The 21,283-nt window shown below is 41.0% G+C and overlaps 1 protein-coding gene across 2 annotated transcripts in view; it reads right to left on the bottom strand.

Annotated features, from left to right (window-relative positions):
- Window positions 1-21,283, bottom strand: part of FGD3 (FYVE, RhoGEF and PH domain containing 3) — a 122,357-nt gene that overhangs the window by 10,409 nt on the left and 90,665 nt on the right. For both annotated transcript variants that reach the window (XM_042451017.1, XM_042451018.1), the window contains exons 10-16: window positions 18,781-18,927; window positions 15,860-15,952; window positions 13,935-14,014; window positions 13,426-13,456; window positions 11,495-11,596; window positions 10,844-10,906; window positions 3,175-3,297 (exon numbers count right to left, since the gene is read on the bottom strand). In XM_042451017.1, coding sequence (XP_042306951.1) covers window positions 3,175-3,297; window positions 10,844-10,906; window positions 11,495-11,596; window positions 13,426-13,456; window positions 13,935-14,014; window positions 15,860-15,952; window positions 18,781-18,927 — 639 coding nt within the window. The remainder of the gene's footprint in view (window positions 1-3,174; window positions 3,298-10,843; window positions 10,907-11,494; window positions 11,597-13,425; window positions 13,457-13,934; window positions 14,015-15,859; window positions 15,953-18,780; window positions 18,928-21,283) is intronic.

Raw genomic sequence — 21,283 nt, 5'->3', positions numbered from 1 at the left:
GCCAGTTATATTAATCCTCCAACTGTGCAACTGATACTGAATTAATTAATACTGTTAAAATAAAACTAAATTATTCCATTCATGTTGGTTATAGCAGCTTTATTGAGGGACTATAGCAAAAGCCAAGTACAGCTTAAAATACCACCGTAACGTAAGTACCCAGTTTTATTGGCTTTCTCTGAATTGTGTTTGTCCAGGAGAGTAATATACACTTAATATAAAGTCTAGTTACAACAAGAATATAAGCATGTCAATGGTTAATAGCACAGTTATCTGAACCTTTGCAGTCTGTTTCTTCATTTCAGATACATATGAGACTAGTTCCTATTCTGTAGGGAAAACAGTCCAGTTCTTCAAACAGTCTCAATGATTTTTTCTTCCAACAGTCTCAATGATTAGAGACATCTTTCAATGGTTCATGAGCAAAACATGGGTAAAATGGGCATTGCTAGGAAAAGCTCAAGAAAAATAATTTGTACTGGAATCAATGGATCTTGGTTGCAGATTCCACATATAAGAGATGCTTAAGCAATCAATTCTATTAGGGTAGTTATCTGGATGATGTGGTATGTTTCTGATTAGGATAAACACAAAAGTTCACTGAGGAAGTCATTCATGAAGGGATTTTGGTCAAGCAGAAAATGCCTCTCCATAAGTCAGAAGTTCCTGGCAGTGGTCTAGGCAAATGTGAGGTAGTGGAAACATAATCAATGAGAGTTGACCAGTCCTCAGCTTTTTGGATGGTGATCATAAACCTGATCTTATCACTAAATAAACCATCAACTTTTGTCCTGCGCTTTTGTTACTCATTTGTACACCAAAGAAAACAGTGCTTTGAATTACAGAAATTTTATCACAATCATTCTGGCCAGTGCAAGAACTGAAATAGATGCCCAACGGAAGACAGGAGATTTAAATATGGAAAAATGGTGAGCAAGAGTTTGGAATACATGGTTACTTGAAAAACCTTCCTACATCATCAACTCCTATAATGGACAAAGGTAAAATCACTTTCTTAGCAGAAAATCTTTTAAAAAGAAAACTAAGCTTTTTACTAAGTGGAACTAAGTGAAAGCCACACTCATAGCAATTAGAAAGAATAAATCACCAGGAACAGATAACATATCAAGAGAACTGCTACAATCCACAGAGACAAATTCAAGTAGTTCTAACTAAAATCTGCCAACAAATATGGAAAACAAAGCAGTGGCCCACAGATTGGAAGCCATCAATATATATTCCCATCTACAAAAAAGGGACACACAAAAGACTGCAGTAATTACAGAATCATTGAACTATTTTCCTATGCAAACAAAGGCCCATTACAGATGGGCCTAAAAGTGCGTGCTCCGCACGTGCTAGGGTTAGAAAGGGGCGTCCTTTTTGGACGCCCTCAACCCTAGGACACGCGGAGCGCGCACAAAATGGCGGCAGCCGTTCCACATGGCCGCCGCCATTGCTACGTCACGACTGAGCCGCCTCTAAGTGGGGCGGCGTGGTTGTGATGTAGTGGGGCTGCGTGAGGGCGCCTAGTGCGCCCTTTCCACAGCCCCGGAAGGAGCTTCGTTTCGGAGCTCCTTCCAGGTTTGCGTCGCTGGGCGCAGCCTTTAGATGGCTGTGCCCAGCAACACAGAGGAGAAAGGGGCCAAGCGGCCCCTTTCTCCTCCTCCCTGCCGCCGCGGGGTGTCCTTGGGCTTGAAGCCCCAAGGACACCCCTTTCCAGGCCTCGGGGAAGTGGCCTTTTGCTGTTTCCCTGCAGCCTGGAAAGCGGTGGATCGGGGCCTCAGCAGCAGCCACTCTGGCTGCTGAGGCCCCGATCCGGTGGGGAAAGGGGCGGGTGCAGGCTGCCGCTTTTTGGCAGTCTGTAACGTGCCAAAGTCATGTTCAGAGTTCTGCAGCAAAGACTCTTACCATATATGGAGTGAGAAAGCCCAGAGGCACAAGCCAGATTCAGGAAAGGAAGAGCCACTCAGATCACACTGCAAACATATGATGGATAATTGAGTGCACCAGGAATTCCTGAAGAAAATCTGCATGTGTTTTATAGATTACATCAAAGCATTGGACTGCATAGCTCACAAAAAGCTATGGCTTGCAATAAGAGGAATGGGAGTGCCACAATATCTGATCATCCTAATGTGTAACCTATACTTGGGACAAGAAGCTGTCGCCAGAACTGAATACAGAGAATCAGAATGGTTCCCTATCAGCAAAGGGGTCAGGCAAGGTTGCATGTTATCACCCTACTTATTCAAACTGTATTTAGAGAATATTGTTCGAACAGTAGGCTTAGAGTCAGAGGCAAAACAAGTGAAGATGGGGGGAAGGAAAATTAACAACCAAATGGCACAATACTACCAGCAGAAACCAATAAGGACCTGGAGCAATTACTGAAGGTTAAGGAGGAAAGCACCAAGGTGAGTTTAATGCTGAATATTAAGAAAACAAGAATGATGACCACAGAAGTGCTACAAGAATTTGTCTTAGATAAGGAGAAAATTTGAAATTGTCAGAGAGTTTCCATACCTTGGATCAAATATTGACCAGAATGGAAACTGCAGTCAAGAAATCAGAAGAAGACTAGGACTGGGAAGGGTAGCTATGAAAGAACTGGAAAAGATTCAAAAGTGCAAAGATATAGCTCTGAACACTAAAGTGAGGATAGCCCACTCCATTGTATTTCCCATCACAATGTACAGATATGAAAAGTGAACAGTGAAGAAAACTGATGTAAAGAAAATCAACACAATTGAGATGTGGTGCTGAAAAAGAGTGCTGAGGATAGCCAAGAAAACAAAGAAATGGGTTCTAGAATAGAACAGAACTCTCCCTAGAAGCCAGGATGACTGAACTGGGACTGTTGTATTTTGGCCACATCATGAAAAGGCATGATTCGTTAGAAAAGACAATGATGCTGGAAAAGGTAGAGGGGTAGTAGAAAGAGAGGAAGACCACACATAAAATGGTTAGACTCAATTAGGGAGGGCACAGTGCTGAACCTGCAAGGATCTAAGCAGGGCAGCTGAGGACAGGGGAACTTGGAGATGTGTCATCCATAGGGTTGCCCTGCATCAAGGTCAACTCAAGGGCAGTTAATAACAGCAACAAAAATAACAACCTTTTCCCAAAAGAACAACAGTTTATTTCAAATAATTTATTTCCCCCAATACTTACTGTCCCACATTGCTTGCAATGATGTCGTCTTTTTGTAATAGAGTTAAAGCTTTCCCCACAACTTTTGCAAGCATTCTTCTCCTTGTCTCTCTTCAGTTTGGAAGATTTTCTGCAATACTCAGGCTGGATTGAAAAATAAAATAACAGTGAAGTTAAACAAGGTTACTGAGAACCAGAAAGTGCAGCTTGAGCCCTACCATGTTGTTTAAAAAAAAATATTTGTTTTTGTGAGGCAGAGATTTAACAGATGCAAATAGTAAAGCTGCATTAAGATTGACAGATATATCTCGACCTAAGCTCTGCCAGTAATCTTTGGCTGATGAAACTTTCATAGTCAAATGATCCCTGACATTTGGAAGAGAGGCTAGACTAACTATTAAACAGCTTGCTTGAATGTTTTAATTTGCAGAAACACCACTATAGATTTTCTTAAATGCCTGTTTTACATGCTGAAGGTCTCTCTACCCTTCCTGATATGTGAGCTGCCTTCTTCCTCAGAAAATACTTTCTGCTGTGTTAGCAAGAGTATAACACATGCTAGAGACAAGTGGTGTGGCTTGCAAGTCTTTCAGCTTTTTTGTAGGAAGAATTTGAGACAAAAGTACTCTAACTGTGGTGCAAAGCTCCCCAAGGAGGCACAGAGAATGGTTAAGAGAAATACAAGTATCTTCCTGGCCTTTCAGTATACCCAGTGCAGTCATCATGTTAAGTTATTCCTTAGGAGACACAAACTGTCTATATGGTACAGTTTGAGTACAGGGACTAAAGGCATCAGATCTTCTCTGATCTTCGAAGCTAAGCAGGGTCAGCCCTGGTTGTTACTTGAATGGGAAACTGCCAATTAATACTAGGTGCTGCAGACTATATTTCAGAGGAAAGAAAAGGCAAAACCACCTCTGAGTATTCCTTGTCTAAGAAAACTCTAGGAAATTCATAGGATCACCATAAGCCAACAGACAACTTGAAGGCATCTCTGGCACATGTGATACTCTTGCTAATCGAGCAGGAAGTATCTTATGAGTGTAGCATATTCTACTAGCAGACTTTGAGGAATAATGAACACCAGATACAACACAGTGTGTGAAAATTTTAATTGTTTAATAATATCTGTTATCCCAAAGCAGAAAACTGCTCACATCATTCAGAATCAAACATTTGGCCCATATTTCATGGAATTTAAGTTGTGGAAACCTGAAAAGCAAGATATTGGAGAAGTTCATACTGGCTTGCCCTTCCTGGCTTCTGAAATCAGCTAGTGAGGGACTGGCTAAGTGAGTAAAGTGAGTGGTGAATGCTTGATTGCAGCAAGGCAAATTTCCAGCTTGCCTAAAGGAAGCTGTAGTGAAAATGTTACAGAAAAAGACCTCCCTGGATCCCACTGACCAGTCTCTAACATTCTGGAGGTTCTGGAGTGAGTGATGGCCTCCCAGCTCCAGGAATTTCTGAATGAAACAGGTTATCTAATCCATATCAATCTAATTTAAGACCTGGCTATGGCACAGAGATAGCTTGGGTTGCTTTGGTACATCTACATACACAGGAAACTAGACAGGGGGAGTGTGTCCCTGTTGGTCCTACTGGATCTCTCAGCAGCTTTTGATACCATCGACCATGGTATCCTTCTGAGCCGCCTTTCTGAGATGGGGCTTGGAGGCACTGCTATGCAGTGGTTCCAGGAGGGACAGACCCAGACAGTGGAGTTGGGGGATTCCATTTCGATTCTTTGGTTGCTGGTCTGTGTTGTCCCCCATGTTGTTTAACATCCACATGAAACTGCTGGGAGAGGTCATCTGGAGTTTTGGGGTGCAGTGTCATCAGTATGCGAATGACACCCAACTCTATCTCTCCTTTCCATCTAACTCCAAAGGAAGCTGTCTCTGTGCTGAACCAGTGTCTGCTGTTATGGACTGGATGAGGGCAAACAAATTGAAGCTTATTGCAGACAAGACAGAGGTGCTCCTGGTCAGTCATAAGGCAGATCAGTGAACTAGGGCTTTGCCTGAGCTGGATGGGGTTACACACACCCTGAAATCTCAGGCTCGCAGCTTGGACTGCACTCTGAGCCTGGATGTCCAGGTTTCAACAGTGGCCAGGAGTGCGTTCGCACAGTTAAAAGTAGTGCACCAGCTGCACCCATTTCTTGAGACGTCAGATCTGGCTATGGTGACACATGGCTTGGTTATATCCCATTTGGACTACTGTAATGCATTCTATGTGGGGCTGCCTTTGGAAACTGTTTGGAAACTTCAGAGGGGCCAAAATGCCACAGCTAGAACACTGCCTGGATCCAGTTACAGGGAGCATATAACTCCTGTATTGAAACAGCTTCCCTGGCTACTGATTCATTTCTGAGCACAATTCAATGTGCTGATCATGACTTATAAAGCCCTACATGGCTTAGGTCCAGACTATTTGAAATACCGTATCTCCCCATACGAACAACCAAGAGCCCTAAGATTCTCAGGAGAAGGCCTTCTCTCGGTCCCACCACAATTCCAGTCTCATTTGGCAAGGATACAAAAGAGAGCCTTCTCAGTGGCTGCTCCCACCCTCTTCCACGGGAGGCTGGGCTGGCCCCTTCCCTTCTGGCCTTTCCCTGGCAAGCAAAAACATTTTATTCCAGCAAGCTTTTTAATAGCATGCTGGCCTGGTTTTATTGAAAGGAAGGTTTGTTTAGATTATTTCTTAACCCTTATATGTTTAAAATTTTGTATGTTTAAATTTTTAACTTTTTACTGTTTTAATTAGGCTATTTTAAGTATTTTTTTTAAATGTTGTTTTAATGTGTTGTTATATTGTGAGCCGCCTTGGGTCACTTTTTGGGGAAAAGGTGGAATAAAAACAAACAAACAAAATATTCACCTTTTCCAAGTCCAGGTATGGTTTGTTAACTTTATGGACTGGCTTATAGATTTGCTAAGGCTCTTACGTACATGCCTTTCCTCTTCTCATTATAGGCCAGCAGTTCAGAGAATGTTTCAGCCTCATACTTGGTTATAATGAAGCATACAGTTATTATACCAAATAATAGATATAAGTAGTTGCATATTAGAGAGCCAGCGTGATGTAATTGTTTGAGTATTGGGCTTTGATTCTGGAGACCAGAGATTGATTCCTGGTACAGCTATGAAATCCATTAGGTGACCTTGAGCAAGTCACACACTCTCAGCCTCAGGGGAAGACAATGGCAAAGCTTCTCTGAACAAATTTACCAAGAAAACCCTATGATAGTTTTGCCTTAGGGTAGCCATAAGTCAGAAATTACTTAAAGGCACACAACACACACCTAGCTGTTACTGTATATGCTCATGTATAAGTCGACCTCATGTATAAGGCGAGGGCAGTTTGGATTTTGATATGACCCGTGGATAAGTCAAGGGGCAAACACTGGAGAATGTTACAAAAGATCTAAAGGGGGGGGGGACAAATCACCACTTCCCTCCCTATATCTTCCTCTCTGGACCTCTCCCAAGCATCAGTCTCAGCATGGAAAAGGGGAAACAAACTTCAGTGTGCACATGCACGCACACACACACACACACACACACACTCTCTCTCTCTCTCTCTTCCCCTTACCAAAAGCATCTCCAAGGCACATGGCTTGCGAAAAGGAGGACAGACCCCACTGTCTCTCTGCTTGTCATCCCCCAAGACTCCAAGGCTCATAGCTTGCAGAAATGGAGGACAGACCTTTCTCTCTCTGCTTTTCACCCCCAGGACTCCAAAGCTCATAATTAGCAGAAATGGAGGACAGGCCTTTCTCTCTCTGCTTTTCACCCCCAGGACTCCAAGGCTCATAGTTAGCAGAAATGGAGGACAGGCCTTTCTCTCTCTGCTTTTCTCCCCCAGGACTCCAAGGCTCATAGTTAGCAGAAATGGAGGACAGGCTTTTCTCTCTCTCTGCTTTTCACCCCCAGGACTCCAAGGCTCATAGTTAGCAGAAATGGAGGACAGGCTTTTCTCTCTCTGCTTTTCACCCCCAGGACTCCTAGGCTCATAGTTAGCAGAAATGGAGGACAAACCTTTCTCTCGCTCTCTCTCCTTCTCACCCCCAGGACTTCCAGGCAAAACGGGGTACAAGCCTGGGCATACTTTCTGTGTGTCCCTTTCCTTAGCAGCAGCTTGTTAGGTCTGGCTCGGCAAGAAGGCTGAGAGCCTGGGAAACAGACACACACACACAGAGAAGGGGAGAGGGGGAAATGAGAGCCGGCGCCGGGGCTTTAAGCAGGGAGCCGTTACAAGGCTACAGAGGAAGGTGGGCACTTCTTCTTTCACAAAATTTATTAGCATTAACTCATTGACCCTTCCTTAAGTCTACCCAGGATTTTGGAGTTCATTTTGGGGCATAAATTTTTCGACTTATAGTTGAGTATATACAGTAATTACAGTCATTCAGAGTGTACTGAAGCTTCTGGGAAAAACTGCATTCCAACTGAGCATTTTGCTGTGAGTATACAAAACAAACATTATCAATGTACATCTTTGGTCATAGGGACCTATGATTCAGAAGCATGAACGTGTTACTTTCTATTTTTTCTCCATCTTACATTCATATCACACTGCTTCTATATTAATCAGCAACTTCTTAAAAGTATGCACAACAATCTGCATAAATTTTTGTATAGATTATTCATGATAAGCGCATTTTTATATTCAGTATGCCTTACACATTTTTAGAAGTAGTCTTACTTACTTATAATGGTTAGTTTTTCATACAAGCCTGCAGTTTGTGTGTACATTTTGCACAACGTGTGTCCTAAAATCCTGAGGATTGCAAGTACTACAGTGTGTAGTTTGTACAGTTTGTACAGCTTGCAATTTTGTCCTTGCTATGAAAAACTAAAGCAGATTATTTATCAATGCACTTTATCTCCACAATGCTCCCCTGCTCCAATTTTAGTCATTTATCATGGTTCATTGCTAATGCTGTCCATATCTCAAATGTACTAAGCATTTCTTTAGCAAGCTGGACAAGATACAGAGGCAACTTCTAGTTCGCCATCACCAACACCACCAAGTGGTTTAGATGCTAAGTCTTTAAGCAAGCAGGTTATACTAAAACATGAGCTCTTAAATTGCATGATTAATAACTGTTAATTGATCTGTACTTAGCAAAAACAGGACAAAGAAAAGAATATATACAGTCACACAGGCAAATTTTAATATTAACTTATTATAGGATTGCAGGCCTTAAATAGAGTTATTGTCAGTAAAGACTTTTACTGCCAAGGCAAAATCTACTATATACAAATAATATTAGAAGATATTATAATATTAGAAGAAAAATAAACCTTCAAATAAACATGAAAATAAGGTTAAAAATAGATGCTTTATAGCAGAAAAATTTAAAAGCTACTCTGTTTTTGTTTTCTCTGAGAGGGGGGGGGGGGAGGGGGGGGAAAGAGGGGGAGAGAAGATTTGACATTGCAAAAAACCCATAAACTTGACAATTTTCACAGCAAGAGCTGATGAGCCATAATGCTCTGTGAAAGTTTCTCATGGGATTTATTTATCTTCTCCTCTTGCACAGAAGGGCAAGCACCTGAGTCCTAGCAACTGTCAGACATACCAATGATTAAACACCCAGACAGGCTGCCATGCAACAACTGCTTGGTGTGCGATGGCAGTTTGGACCTGTCACAACACAAAAACTCTGGGCCAGAAAACAAGGTGTTTACAACTCCTACGACTCTCTCCAAAGGCTGTAATGACACTGCTAGCTAAGGTACATTTCCAATGGGTCACTGTTGACTGGATCATGCCATTTCCCAGCTTTAGATTTAGCACAGAAAATCACAGCACAGAATTACATATCATAATGGTATTATAGCTTGGACTGGGGTCAGATGGGTGAAGAGTTTTAGCAACTTGATCTCCTACTTCCAAATCTCATAGGAAATTATCTTGGCTGCAATATACTGCAGGCAATGTGCCATATGTTTTATTTATTTCATTCCTATAGAAGTATTGGAGCATCCTTTGCATGCATTTTTGAACTGAGTGCCTGTGTTGCTGCTATTCTTAATGTGAGTTAAAGTGTAAATTAATTTTTTTACCAGCACTGCAATGAAGCAGCAATAATGCAAGGCATAGTGTGTGTACACTCTTTTCATTCATAATGCTATGTTCAGAAGGAAGGACCCTTCAGAAGCAGCGACAGACAAGATTTCTCTGGAAGTGATATTAGTATCAGATGAGGTGCTGCACATGCAGTGTGACTGCATTGTAATTTCAAGCATTCCAGGATCTTCTCACCTAATACTATTCTCTGAACACAGCACTATCAAAAGCTCCAAATCCTGACCCGATTTATACGCCCCTAGTTCCCACTGGAAATCATTTCTGATCCTCATTTGATCAATTCCAGTAGGGCAAATGCCAAAAGCCGGGGGTAACTGCTTTTAGCAGTTCTTTTGCTAAGAATCTATCCTGACCCGTGTCCAACAAGTGGGAATGCCAGATTGGGATTGATTCTTTCAGAGGGGGAAGACAAATGGCAGAGGGGTGTGTGTGTCATCCATCCCCAGAGCTCTCACATACACACCCCAGTGCCACTGTTTTAGGTACTTATTTAAAAAACAAAAATAAAACTAATCGCAAAATTGATAGATTAGCAAAGCAGCTACTTGCAAAGGTGAGAAGTTGCTAGGCCATTCTACTGATTTTGCGATTAGTTTTGTTTTGTTTTTTAAAAGGATCCCCCATCCTCATCCTCCTCCCGGCTCCCTTTTTTCCTACCTTTCTGCATTTCATCTCTCTTTCCTGGTAGGCCTCCGCCGCTTCTCCCAGGGCTGGCGGGGTCTCTGGTGCTCCTGCTGGGCCTCCACTGCTTCTTCTGGGGCTAGCGGGGCCTGCGGTGCTGCTGCCAGGCCTCCGCTGCTTCCCCAGTGTAGGCAGAGCGTCTGTTAGCCCCAGAAGCCCCACCAGCCCCAGGAGAAGCAGTGGAGGCCCGGCAGGATTGCCACAGGCCCCACCAGCCCTGGGAGAAGTGGTGGAGGCCTGGCAAGAAAGAGGGAAGGAATGTAGGAACGTAGGAAGGAAGGAAAGGAAGGGAGAGAGGTGGAGGGAATGAAGGAAGAAAGGTAAGGAGGAGAGGGGAGGGAACAAAGAGAGAAAGGGTCTGGTCGGGACCTTCTGAAGGGGTCGGGGGGGGGGACTGGCTGAAGGGCAGCTCTGTCTTCCCATCTCCAATGGGAACAACAAGCGTGCCAACAAAATTAATCAATTCCAAGCAAGCTCCCTTTTCATTGTGGGAACAAGGGGCCTTTTTGAATTGATTTATTTAGCGGGGCAGAACCGAATACGAACACGAGTTTATCCCCCAGTGGGAATGAGCCCACAGTCAGTAATCTCTTGTTTATTCATTTTAGTATTGGGTTTAACCATTCTACTTGCCTTTTCAACAGCTACTAATTTCTTTTCCAACAGCAATCAGTGGAAGCAGCAAATTTAGCCTGCATATATTTCACAGTGCATTTGTGAACTTATATTTCACAAATAAAGCAAATGGAAAGGTTTCTATCCTTGACCATGAATAAAACCCAAAAAAGAAAGTAGCCTACTTTGTATGACTGTGCTTGAAATGGGTTTTTCTTCTCCCCATTCTCATTCCCCCAAACAAGGTATTTGGACATTTGCTTTAATGACCATCCATTTCACAACTCCTTACCCCTCCAGATGTGCTGCTGCCATCCGTCCCTGGCATAGACTCCACAGAACTGGTGCTAGCTATCTGGTGGAGAGAGAAACACAAAAAAGTATTTCAGTACTGAGGTTATATACAAGGAGGTGATGTGTTTCAACTGATGAATGTACACATATAGGAGACTGCAATGAATAATAATAATAATTGTGTAATTCGGGTCAGGATCCAGTAGTGTCCTTCTGCTGGATCATGCTGCTTCTGCCAAAACTGGGCATTTCATTCCCTTCTGTAGCAATAATGTACAAGATGGTGTATTTCAACATGTATTTGAAACTATTTTTATAAGTACAGTGAGCCCACACCATACGCGGGCTCGTTATAGGCAGCTTTCAGCTTATGCAGAAGCTACCGGGAGAATGGCACACGCTCCTGCGGCACATGCATGCGGCCACACAGCAAACGTGAGCCCCATTATATCAAATGGGGCTTGAGCATGCACGCTTTTTGCCTTACATGGGAGGGAGAACAGATCCCCCGCGTAAGGCAAGGGCGGACTGTATGATCCAGGTGGCTAGAAATGTACATATCAAAGAAGAAAAACTGTAAAAAGTCTACCTCAGCTGTAAAATAAATTCTTGAAAAGAATAACAGAAATAGTAATTACTCAACACTTACTGATGAGTCAGCGAAATGCTCATCTTCTTGAGAAAAAGAATTGTTAAAAGCCCTAAATGTTTCACTGTTCTGCTTATGTTTTTCAATTGTTGCCTGGATAACCTAGAATAAGAATTACAGAAAAGAAGTTACTAACAACAAGCTGAAGTCTTTAGCAAAATCTTGTTTAAAGAACAAAGTCCAAAATCTTTTTGAATAATATAAACTGTAGATATCATGGCATAACTACAAGTTAAGATAATAACAATCCTGGTACAACAATAATCATACTAGTGATAGAGATGCAGTAAGACATACAGAAAAGATATAAGTTTTATGACAAACCTCTGTGAACTTGTATTATAAAACAGCTTTTCTACATGTATTATTGCATCTCTATCACTAGTATGACATATATTACATTACATTGTAGATTACATTGATCATTAACTAGTAATATGATTAGAGAGTAGCATTATACAGTACATAGCTTGCCATATAATTTTGGGTCTCAGAATATTGTGATGCTAGCGTTGCTACTGTTTATACATTTCTTATCAGGGTTGCTTGTTGTTGCTTAGCATAATTTATAACTACATGGTAAACAATTTTCAAGTACATTTCAAGCAGACATACAAAGGTTGTGACTGAAACTTCAATGTGTTCTGTCAAATCTGAGGAGCCAGAAACACGTAGCTAAATTTAATTCTCTTAATTCATTTTAGTACTCATATACCTCAATTAAAAGTAAAGCCCCTTTTGACAATGTTTAATGCCTATTCTCCCTCCCCCTTTCCATCACTGTTCTCTTTCTAGCAGCTTGAACTAGGAAAGAGCAAATCCCATTCTGGTGAATCTTACTGGAGTGGTTTGTACCTAGTCCAGGACAACTTACTGAGTATGTGTGAACTGCAAAAAATAAAAAGTGGAGGGGGGATAGCTGATAACTCTGCCTTACCATCTATCCTCAGAATGTTAAAAATATATGCACAGATTTGGTTGCCAAACTAGAAATCATAAGAAAAGTGGAGGGTGCTGAAAGAAAAAGTCATTTCTGGATGTATTTGAAAGAAGCCTTCACTGCTCTTCCTTTTGGGAGTGTAGAAATCTATTTCTATTTCTTTCCATGTTATTTCTGCCTCTAGTACCAAATTTCCTATTTAAAGAAGAAATGCCAAGGAAACACACTTTGTTAAATGAGATATACCTGTACTAAGATTTTTTTAAAAAAAATCTCTACTGGGTGTTTTTCATGCTGGACTTTTACTGTCGCCTACTTTACTGCTTTTAGCAGCAATTCTCAACTTTGTCTTCTGCATGTTTAGGACTACAGCTCTCAGAAGTTCCAATAAGCATAGCTGGTGGACAGGGATTCTGGAGGCAGAAATCCAAAATCTCTAGGGGTTCACTGATTTATAGTGTTCTGTCTTTCTGTTTTTATTTTCAAATTAAACAGCAATAGCATGAGATTTCTTGGACTGCAGTTCTTCATCAGATGCATGCAATGTTAACCAGAATATCTTATAAAATTATTTATTTTAATTGCCTTACCTATTGCTAGGATGCATGTATTTTCAGCAACATTTTGTGAATAGTCAGTGCTAATATGGCAATTGTCATGTTTGCATGTAAATTTCCTCCCAGCTATGTGTATTATTACATAGATACAAAATTCTGGATAGTGCTTCATGCATCATTAGATGAAGAGTGATAAAGATCACAAAAGTCGAAAGTTGAGCAAATACACCAGTCTTTTATGGTGATAGCAAAGGGATTCTTTGTCCCTTTTATATTTGAATATTAATTTTTGTTTAGAATGTTTCTGCAGATACAATATAAATGTTGAAAACATCTTATATGCAGCCTAATTTGCTCAATAAAATAGATAAACAAATATGGTAACAGGCCTCTTTCTGCTGGCAGAATGCAAGTACTCAGTAAAATATATTAACCTGGATCCATTCTTTCTTTTCTTCTTCTGTCCTATAAAATGACAAACAAAACAAAACACGTTTTCTTTCCTTTTGGCCATTTCAATAAATTGATGCATATACACACAGTACTTCTTGCTAGTATGCAAGACAGTTCTAGTACATTATATCCAGCAGGAATTCTAACATCTGCAATGTTATAAGTAAACATCACTGACAACATTGATCTCTACAATTGATTATAAAAATTCATTATACATTGCAGGAATGTAATGTGTCATTTAATCTAAAGTAATCAACAGATAACTACAAGAAAATGCTGCTTTCCCCTTTAAAATTTTTGCACTTATTTCAAATAATATAATTTGCAGGAATGAATCATTTTACCAAGCCTTCTATATGTTTTAGGCCACAACTTGGCCATACTGACTGTGACTGATGGGAGTTGTAGTCTAAATTTAATTTAAATTTATGTTAGGAAAATCTAGTTGCTTCTGGTTCAATTTATATATGCAGAATAAACTTTGTACCTAGCTTGTAGCTCCAAGGATCTCTTTTTTCCTGTTATTGAAAATGTATGAGCCACATTTTGCTTGACAATTTCCTGGACCTAGAAAAACCAAATCAGTATTTTGGTATTTATATAAAAGTAATTTCAGTCAGTTTTTGACTATCAAGAAAATCTTAACGCCCTCAAAACTGAATAACAGCAAAAGAGTAAGTAATCATTTCAAAAATCAAAAGAACTAAATTTTATTTTATTGTTAAGATATCACATGAATTACTTAGCATGGGCCTCTGTAAGTTAATTCTATTCACAATAGTGAAAGGACTCCTTCCATTTAGGGAGGGAACAAGGACTGAACAGAAGGGCAGTAATTTTTCTCCAATTCTCTTTAGTCTGGCAGTTGCTGCAGGTTACATATGCAAAGAGGAACACCAACTCCCTCCAATGAAACTCTGCTGAGTGTACCATATATACTCATCTATAAGTCAAAATTTTTAAGGCCAAAAATGGGCTTCAAAATCCTAGGTAGATGTATGTACAGATCAATACAGTAATCCTTTTCTGTGAGCCTTGGGAAAGCTGTGGAGAAAAGAGGGAGGAGAGAAATCGGAGATCTGTGTCCCCCTTTTTTGCAACAGCCTTGGTGAAAGTTGGGGGGAAGGGAGGGAAACTGGAGGTCTGTATCTCCTTTTGGGAAAAGCTGTGAGGAAGGGAAGGAAATTGGAGGTCTGGATCCCCCCCTTTATTTTGTAAACCATCAACCTTGGGAAAAGTTGTGGGGAAGGGAGGGAACTTGGAGGTATGTGTTCCCTTTTTTGCAAGCCATCAGCCTTGGGGAATGTTGTGGGGAAGGGAGAGAAATTGGAGATTTGTGTCCACATTTTGCGTGCCCGGACTATGACCCTTGGGAGAGGTCAAGCGAGGGAGAAGGAGGGAGTGAAGTAGTGTTTTCCCCCCTCCATTTAGATCCTTTGGCCTTTTACAGACAGCCAAAATAAAGCTGCTTCGAATCACAGTGGAGGTATGGTGTTTCACTGATGCATGCGTCCTTAAGAGTCCAGAAGCCACACCAAAGCCATGCTTCAGTCCTTAGGGCTGGAGTGTGGCTTTGGTGCGACTTCTGGACTCTTAGGACGCATGCATCATTGAAACACCATACCTCCACTGTGACTCGAAGCAGCTTTATTTTGGCTGTCTGTAACAGGCCTTTGTTACATGCCCCTGAGTTTGATCTTCAACTTATCCACAGGTCATAGCAAAATCCATGATTTTGCCCCCAAAACCTGTCCTTGGCTTATACATGAGGTCAAATTATACATGAGTATATACGGTAAGTTTGGATCCAACTCAGTATCCTACTGAAAACAGAGATACAAAGAAGGATGTCTAAGTAAGAGAGGCTTAAACTCTAACCTAATCTGGATTTGTAGCTAGCCAATCTCTCTCTCTGTCTTTAACTCACCTGTCAATTTATGATGACCCCATGAATTTCATAGATTTAGCCAACATTACCTGGTATTCATTGGTGGTCTCCTGTCCAAATACAGGCTGACCCTTGCTTATCTCGCAAGACTCAATAGGACCCAATGTCTAAATCTAGAGAAATGTGTGCCTCCACCGCATTTCAGTTATACAGTAATACATAAAACTCAGTAGCTTTTCACCAGTACTTATAGAACTATTATGTCAATGGAACAACCTTCTGTCTTGTTTGCAGGATTTTCAATCTCTTAAAACATTGCCATCTCTTAAGGCATTATCTTATTTCCTGCACTTTTGCTTATAAAACCAGTATATTCTACCTTCCAGGGCCCTGGCAACTGCTTATGCCCTTCAAAGCAACTAAAGTGCTTGTTTCTTAACTAAAAGATCTTCTATGAGACAAAACAGAACAATCCTGGGGTAAATACATAAGAGAACAAAATCAGAAAAAAACAAGACACAAACCTGTAATCCTGCAATGTCAATCTTTTCTCGAACACTGAACTTCTGGCCTATCAGCCTTAGTTTTGGCACACAGTACAACACCATGCTGTTAAACTGTAATTGAGAGAAAACTCTCATTACAAAAGATATTATATAAAGTGATTTACCACTAACTCCAAAATTTATTTTTGCTAAATAGTTATAATTCATTTCTGCAAGTATTCTAAAACAGAAATAACTTGATGTATGGTAGAATCAGCTACCACTATTTGTTCCTACTATGATATGGAAAATTTATCAGTACCTGATTTTTCGTAATCATAGTTCATACAGAGATTAAGCCAAAAACAAACAAACAAACAAACAAACAAACAAAAAAGCTCTAAATTCTTAAGTCTACTATGAATTCTACTCTCCAGGTTTATTTTCCCTTTTCCATCTGGTTCTGTTCAGAATATTCCAATGCCAAAAAGACTGCTCTGTGTGTAATATCTATCAACATGCCTTTCTGAGAATTCCTTGCCATCACTGACATCCTATTTGGCATGACTGTACATCTAATTTAAAAATACCCTTATTGTAAAAGATATGCTTCTTTAGAAGCATTCGTTCACAAAACTAAAAGCAGTTTTCATCATATAACCAGGATTTGCTACAAGGGCTGAAGAGGAATGTATAGTAGCAAGCCACCCTTCCTCACCATATGTTTCTCAAACTACTGACACTCAGTAAAGATGTCTCTTCTTTTGCAGCTCTGGTAAACTGCATCTCTCTCATTTGTCTCTTGATTTATTTTATTTAATCAAGTTTATGTCTTCAAGCTTGTGCCTCCCAACCAGCACAGTGACTGATAAGATACATACACAATCCATAATCTCTTTGAAAGTTATTTTCTTACTGCATTACTGCTATAGGGTGTTTTCAAGGAGGGAAGGTGCAGGGATTGTGGCAAGAAAATTGAGACCTATTACATCACCTAAATTGTATGATACTATGTATTCAAAACAACAACAATGGAAAAGTTGCACCAAATGGGCCTATTTAAAACTATAAGAATGGAAAAGATTAGTAAATCAGTTGTAAACTCACGACTCAGACAAACTGTTATATATATTTACCACAGAACCATGTTAAGAGTTCAACAACTAATGGCTGAATTGCTAATATGACTTGGATGACAGAATTGGGAGCATACTCATCAAATTTGCAGATGACACCAAATTAGGAGGAGTAGCTAATACCCCTGATGATAGGATCAAACTTCAGAATGACCTTAATAGATTAGAAACCTGGGCCAAAGCTAACAAAATGAATTTCAACACAGAGAAATGTCAGGTGGAAAAATGAAATGCACAGATATAGGATGGGCGACATCTGGTTGAATGAAACCACATGTGAAAGGGATCTGGGAGTCCAAGTAGATCACAAATTGAACATGAGTCAACAGTGCGATGCGGCAACTAACAAAGCCAGTGCAATTTTAGGCTGCATCAATAAAAGTATAGTGTCTAGATCAAGAGAAGTAATAGTGCCACTCTATTCTGTTCTGGTCAGGCCCCACCTGGAATATTGTGTCCAGTTCTGGGCACCACAATTTAAAAAGGACATTGAGAAACTGGAGCGTATTCAAAGGAGAGCGACTAAAATGGTGAAGGGTCAGGAAACCATGCCCTATGAGGAACGGCTTAGGGAGCTGGGGATGTTCAGCCTGGAGAAGAGAAGGTTAAGAGGTGATATGTTAGCCCTGTTTAAATATTTGAAGGGATGTCATATTGAGGAGGGAGCAAGCTTGTTTTCTGCTGCTTCAGAGACTAGGACCCGGAACAATGGATGCAAGCTGCAGGAAAAGAGATTCCACCTCAACATTAGGAGGAACTTCCTGACAGTAAGAGCTGTTTGACAGTGGAACACACTTCCTCGGAGTGTAGTGGAATCTCCCTCCTTGGAGGTCTTTAAACAGAGGCTGGATGGCCATCTGTCGGGGATGTTTTGATTTGGATTTCCTGCATGACAGAATGGGGTTGGAATGGATGGCCCTTGCAGTCTCTTCCAACTCTATGATTCTAATGTTCTATTTCCAAAGCAAGCCACTTGCATTCATTGATTCTGACACCAAATAAATGATCTTCTCCATGGGAAGCTTGGGATTACTAGCCATAATAATTTTGGTGGCACTGAATTGATTTGGTTCATGTTTTTGGTTAGAAAGTAGCATATACATCAATGGTATGTATATATGTGCCTTCCAGTCAATTTATGTCAACCCCATGAATTCATCAATTTTTCTTAGGAGCTTATCCCATGGGCTTTTAAGCTCGGCTTACCTTTCTTGATTCAGCCCGAATTCAGGAGGCAGCTGGGTGTTATCAGACATAAATCGCCACTGAAACTGCCACTGCAGTCCATCCTGGATGCAGCCTGCGTCAAAGTTACACCCATCCAGGCTCTCTTTCCACTCAGAATCTTCCATCATTACAAAATGGCCACCAAAGATAAGACCTGGCTTAAAATCCCATGGGATAAGGTAAAACAGGTTTAAAAGTCCATGGGATAAGGTCGTTAGGTAAGGAATCTTCAGAGTTCTTTCTTCTGAAATATAGCCTACAGCACCTAGTATTCATTGGCCGTCTTTCATCCAAGTACTAACCAAGGCTGATCCTGCTTAGCTTCTTTTAGGGTATTTAGGCCCTACATCAAGTGTACTGTACTATTAAGAAGTGAAGTAGCAATCATGCAAAATAAAGAAAAGAGTCCCCAATCTGAGCACATATGATTTAACAATACTACAGTGATGGGCAGGAGGACACACTTATAAAAAAAGTTGTTTGTGAAACAGGAGTGGAGGCATGCCAGAACAGAAGGCCGGAACAACCTGGTCAAAGGAGACAGTCTGTCTACAAAGTAGAAGGAGGTTTTACCCCCAAAGAAACCAGATCACTCACCAGAAACAGATACCTATCCTGAGCTGTACCATTTTTTGCTGACAGTTTCTGAATGTGCCCCTCCTTAATCAATTCATTGGCTGGATTAACAATATCCTCTTCTCCACCGAGCCGCTCATACACTTCTAACAGCTTGTGCATCTTTTCCTGCAATACCAAAAAGAAATGCAAGCTCAGCTAGAATCAGTCTTTATCATTAATTTATAATGAACATAGCAGCAGAAATAATTATTCAATTAATTAATGGGGGGAAATTATTCACTTATTAAATGTACAGTATATCCCATCTTTCCTTTAAAATACTGCTCATGGTGAATAATGATAATAAAATACAGAATTGTAACTGAGCAACCAAAAAAACTGAAAAAAAGATATACATACAGATACATTGTTACTGAACCAAGTAAAAGTAAGCACATAAATATAAAAAAGCACCCACAGTTAAAATCCACAGTTAAAATCTAATATTAGATAGATATTGTATAATGTTAGTATACAATATCTATATCCCCCTCTACTACCAGAATGTAAAATGGCTTAGGGATCCTCCAGATTTGACAAGTGTGTTGGGAGTTTTCAGTATTTGTTGCTCTAGTTCTCAAGGTCTTTTAAGATGTACATACAATGTTTCTGTTGTCGTACTGTCTTCTGGCCAATCGAGCATTCGGTACATTTTATTCCCACCCCAAGCGCTTTCTCTTTAATTCTGAGACATATCAGAAGATGGGCCAAAGCACATGGCCCAAAAGGTGCAATCTCTAGCCTCTCGGGTCACGATCGCTCTGGGACCACAGCAAACAAACAGTCTGCTCTTGAAATGGGCCGCCACCACAATCCCAAATGGGATGCCAGCAGGAGCAAATTAAATCCAGTTCTTTTGCCAGCAGCTTTGGACCGTTTTAGGTGGCCTTGGAGCAGCTTCTGGCTGCTTTGGGAGAGGAAAGTCGTTTAAATGCCACACCCTGAAAGCGGCCAAAAACCATTTTATTCAGCCTGTTTCGGGCCAATACATCCTTTTCTTTTCTTCCTTTCCTTTTTAAAGGGTTTTCTTTACAGCAATCTTCACAAGTATGGCTGGTGGGAACATGAGAGGGGGCCTTTTTAGTGCCCTACACTTTCAAACTCCATCCCTAGGAAGGCTAGAATGGCCCCCTCCTTGATATCCTTCTACTGGTAGACCAAAAGCCAGGCTTCTGGAACAGCAAAACAGCTACAAATCCTGTATTTTTTAATTTTTTTAAACTTTTAGAGTATATGTTTTTAATATGGTTCTTGGTTTATTTCAGTTTTAATGTAATTTTTATTGTAATCATTTTAATAAGTAAGCTGCTTTGAATCCCAGTATACTCAGCAGTATATAAATACAGTCCTCCCTCCATATTCGTGGGGGTTAGGGGAATGAGACCCCTATGAATATAGAAAAATTGCGAATATGGAAAAATTGCTCAGGCAGCGATCTGACTGGGAAGGAGTCCGGGGGGGGGGGTGTTCCTCCTCCCTTTGCCTACTCTATCAACCTTGGACAGCCCAGGAGCAATGGGGCAGACAAAGGGACTGGGGGGGATGGATCTTCCTCCTCCCTTTGCCTGCCCCATCGTCCCCTGTACAGCCCAGGCAAAGGGACTTGGGGGGAATGGATCCTCCTATTCCTCCTCCCTTTGCCTGCCCCATCACCCCCTGGACATCTCAGGGAGCAATGGGGCAAGCAAAGGGACTTGGGGGGATGGAGGATCCTCTTCCTCTGTTTGCCTGCCCCATTGCCTCTTGGACAGTCCAGTGAGCAATGGGGCAGGCAAAGGGTCCTGGGGAGATGGAGGCTCCTCCTCCCTCTCTCAGCTGGGCTGCTGCTTGGTCGGCTGTGAAAGAAACGGAGTTGGCTTCTGGGCTTTTTTTCCTGAGAAGAAAAGCCCAGGAGGGAGGGGGAGGAGGAATGCCCAGGTGAGCAGCCTTGACCTCATGAATAAACAAAACTGCAAGTGTCAAGACTGCAAATCTGGAGGGCCAACTGTAAAGATGATGATGGTGATGACAATACTTAAGAGTTATAGTGCATCAGTGAAACTGTACTTTCTCACTATTGATTAATTTATTTAATACCCCATCTTTCTCCCAGTGTAGAACCTGATGTGGACGTGGCAAGATGATAATCTGGGCATTGCTGCTCAGTTATGGATGGCTTCAGCATGACATTATTCTTATTTTTCTTAAAATTTTAGAAATCCTGCATTTCAGTCATTTCCTTGTTAGAAACGCTTGCACAATACTTTGCAGGGATTGTCACGTTCTGTTGACTATTACTAATTTAGTAGTGATACAGCAAGATACAGATGCTATCCAACATGCCCCCAAAGCTAGCGAAAATAGCTTTAAAATGCATGCAGTTCTTCTGAATCTGTCTTTACGATTTAATCCAGTTATCTGCTTTTCACCACAACCTAACCTTCCTGCTTCACATACATGTTTATCTGTCATTATCATTGACTTCCTTCTGAGTAGCCAAGTG

The sequence above is a fragment of the Sceloporus undulatus genome, chromosome 2, assembly GCF_019175285.1.
Source record: "Sceloporus undulatus isolate JIND9_A2432 ecotype Alabama chromosome 2, SceUnd_v1.1, whole genome shotgun sequence".
Classification (NCBI taxonomy): Eukaryota; Metazoa; Chordata; class Lepidosauria; order Squamata; family Phrynosomatidae; genus Sceloporus; species Sceloporus undulatus.
This window is presented reverse-complemented; position numbering and strand designations above follow the sequence as displayed.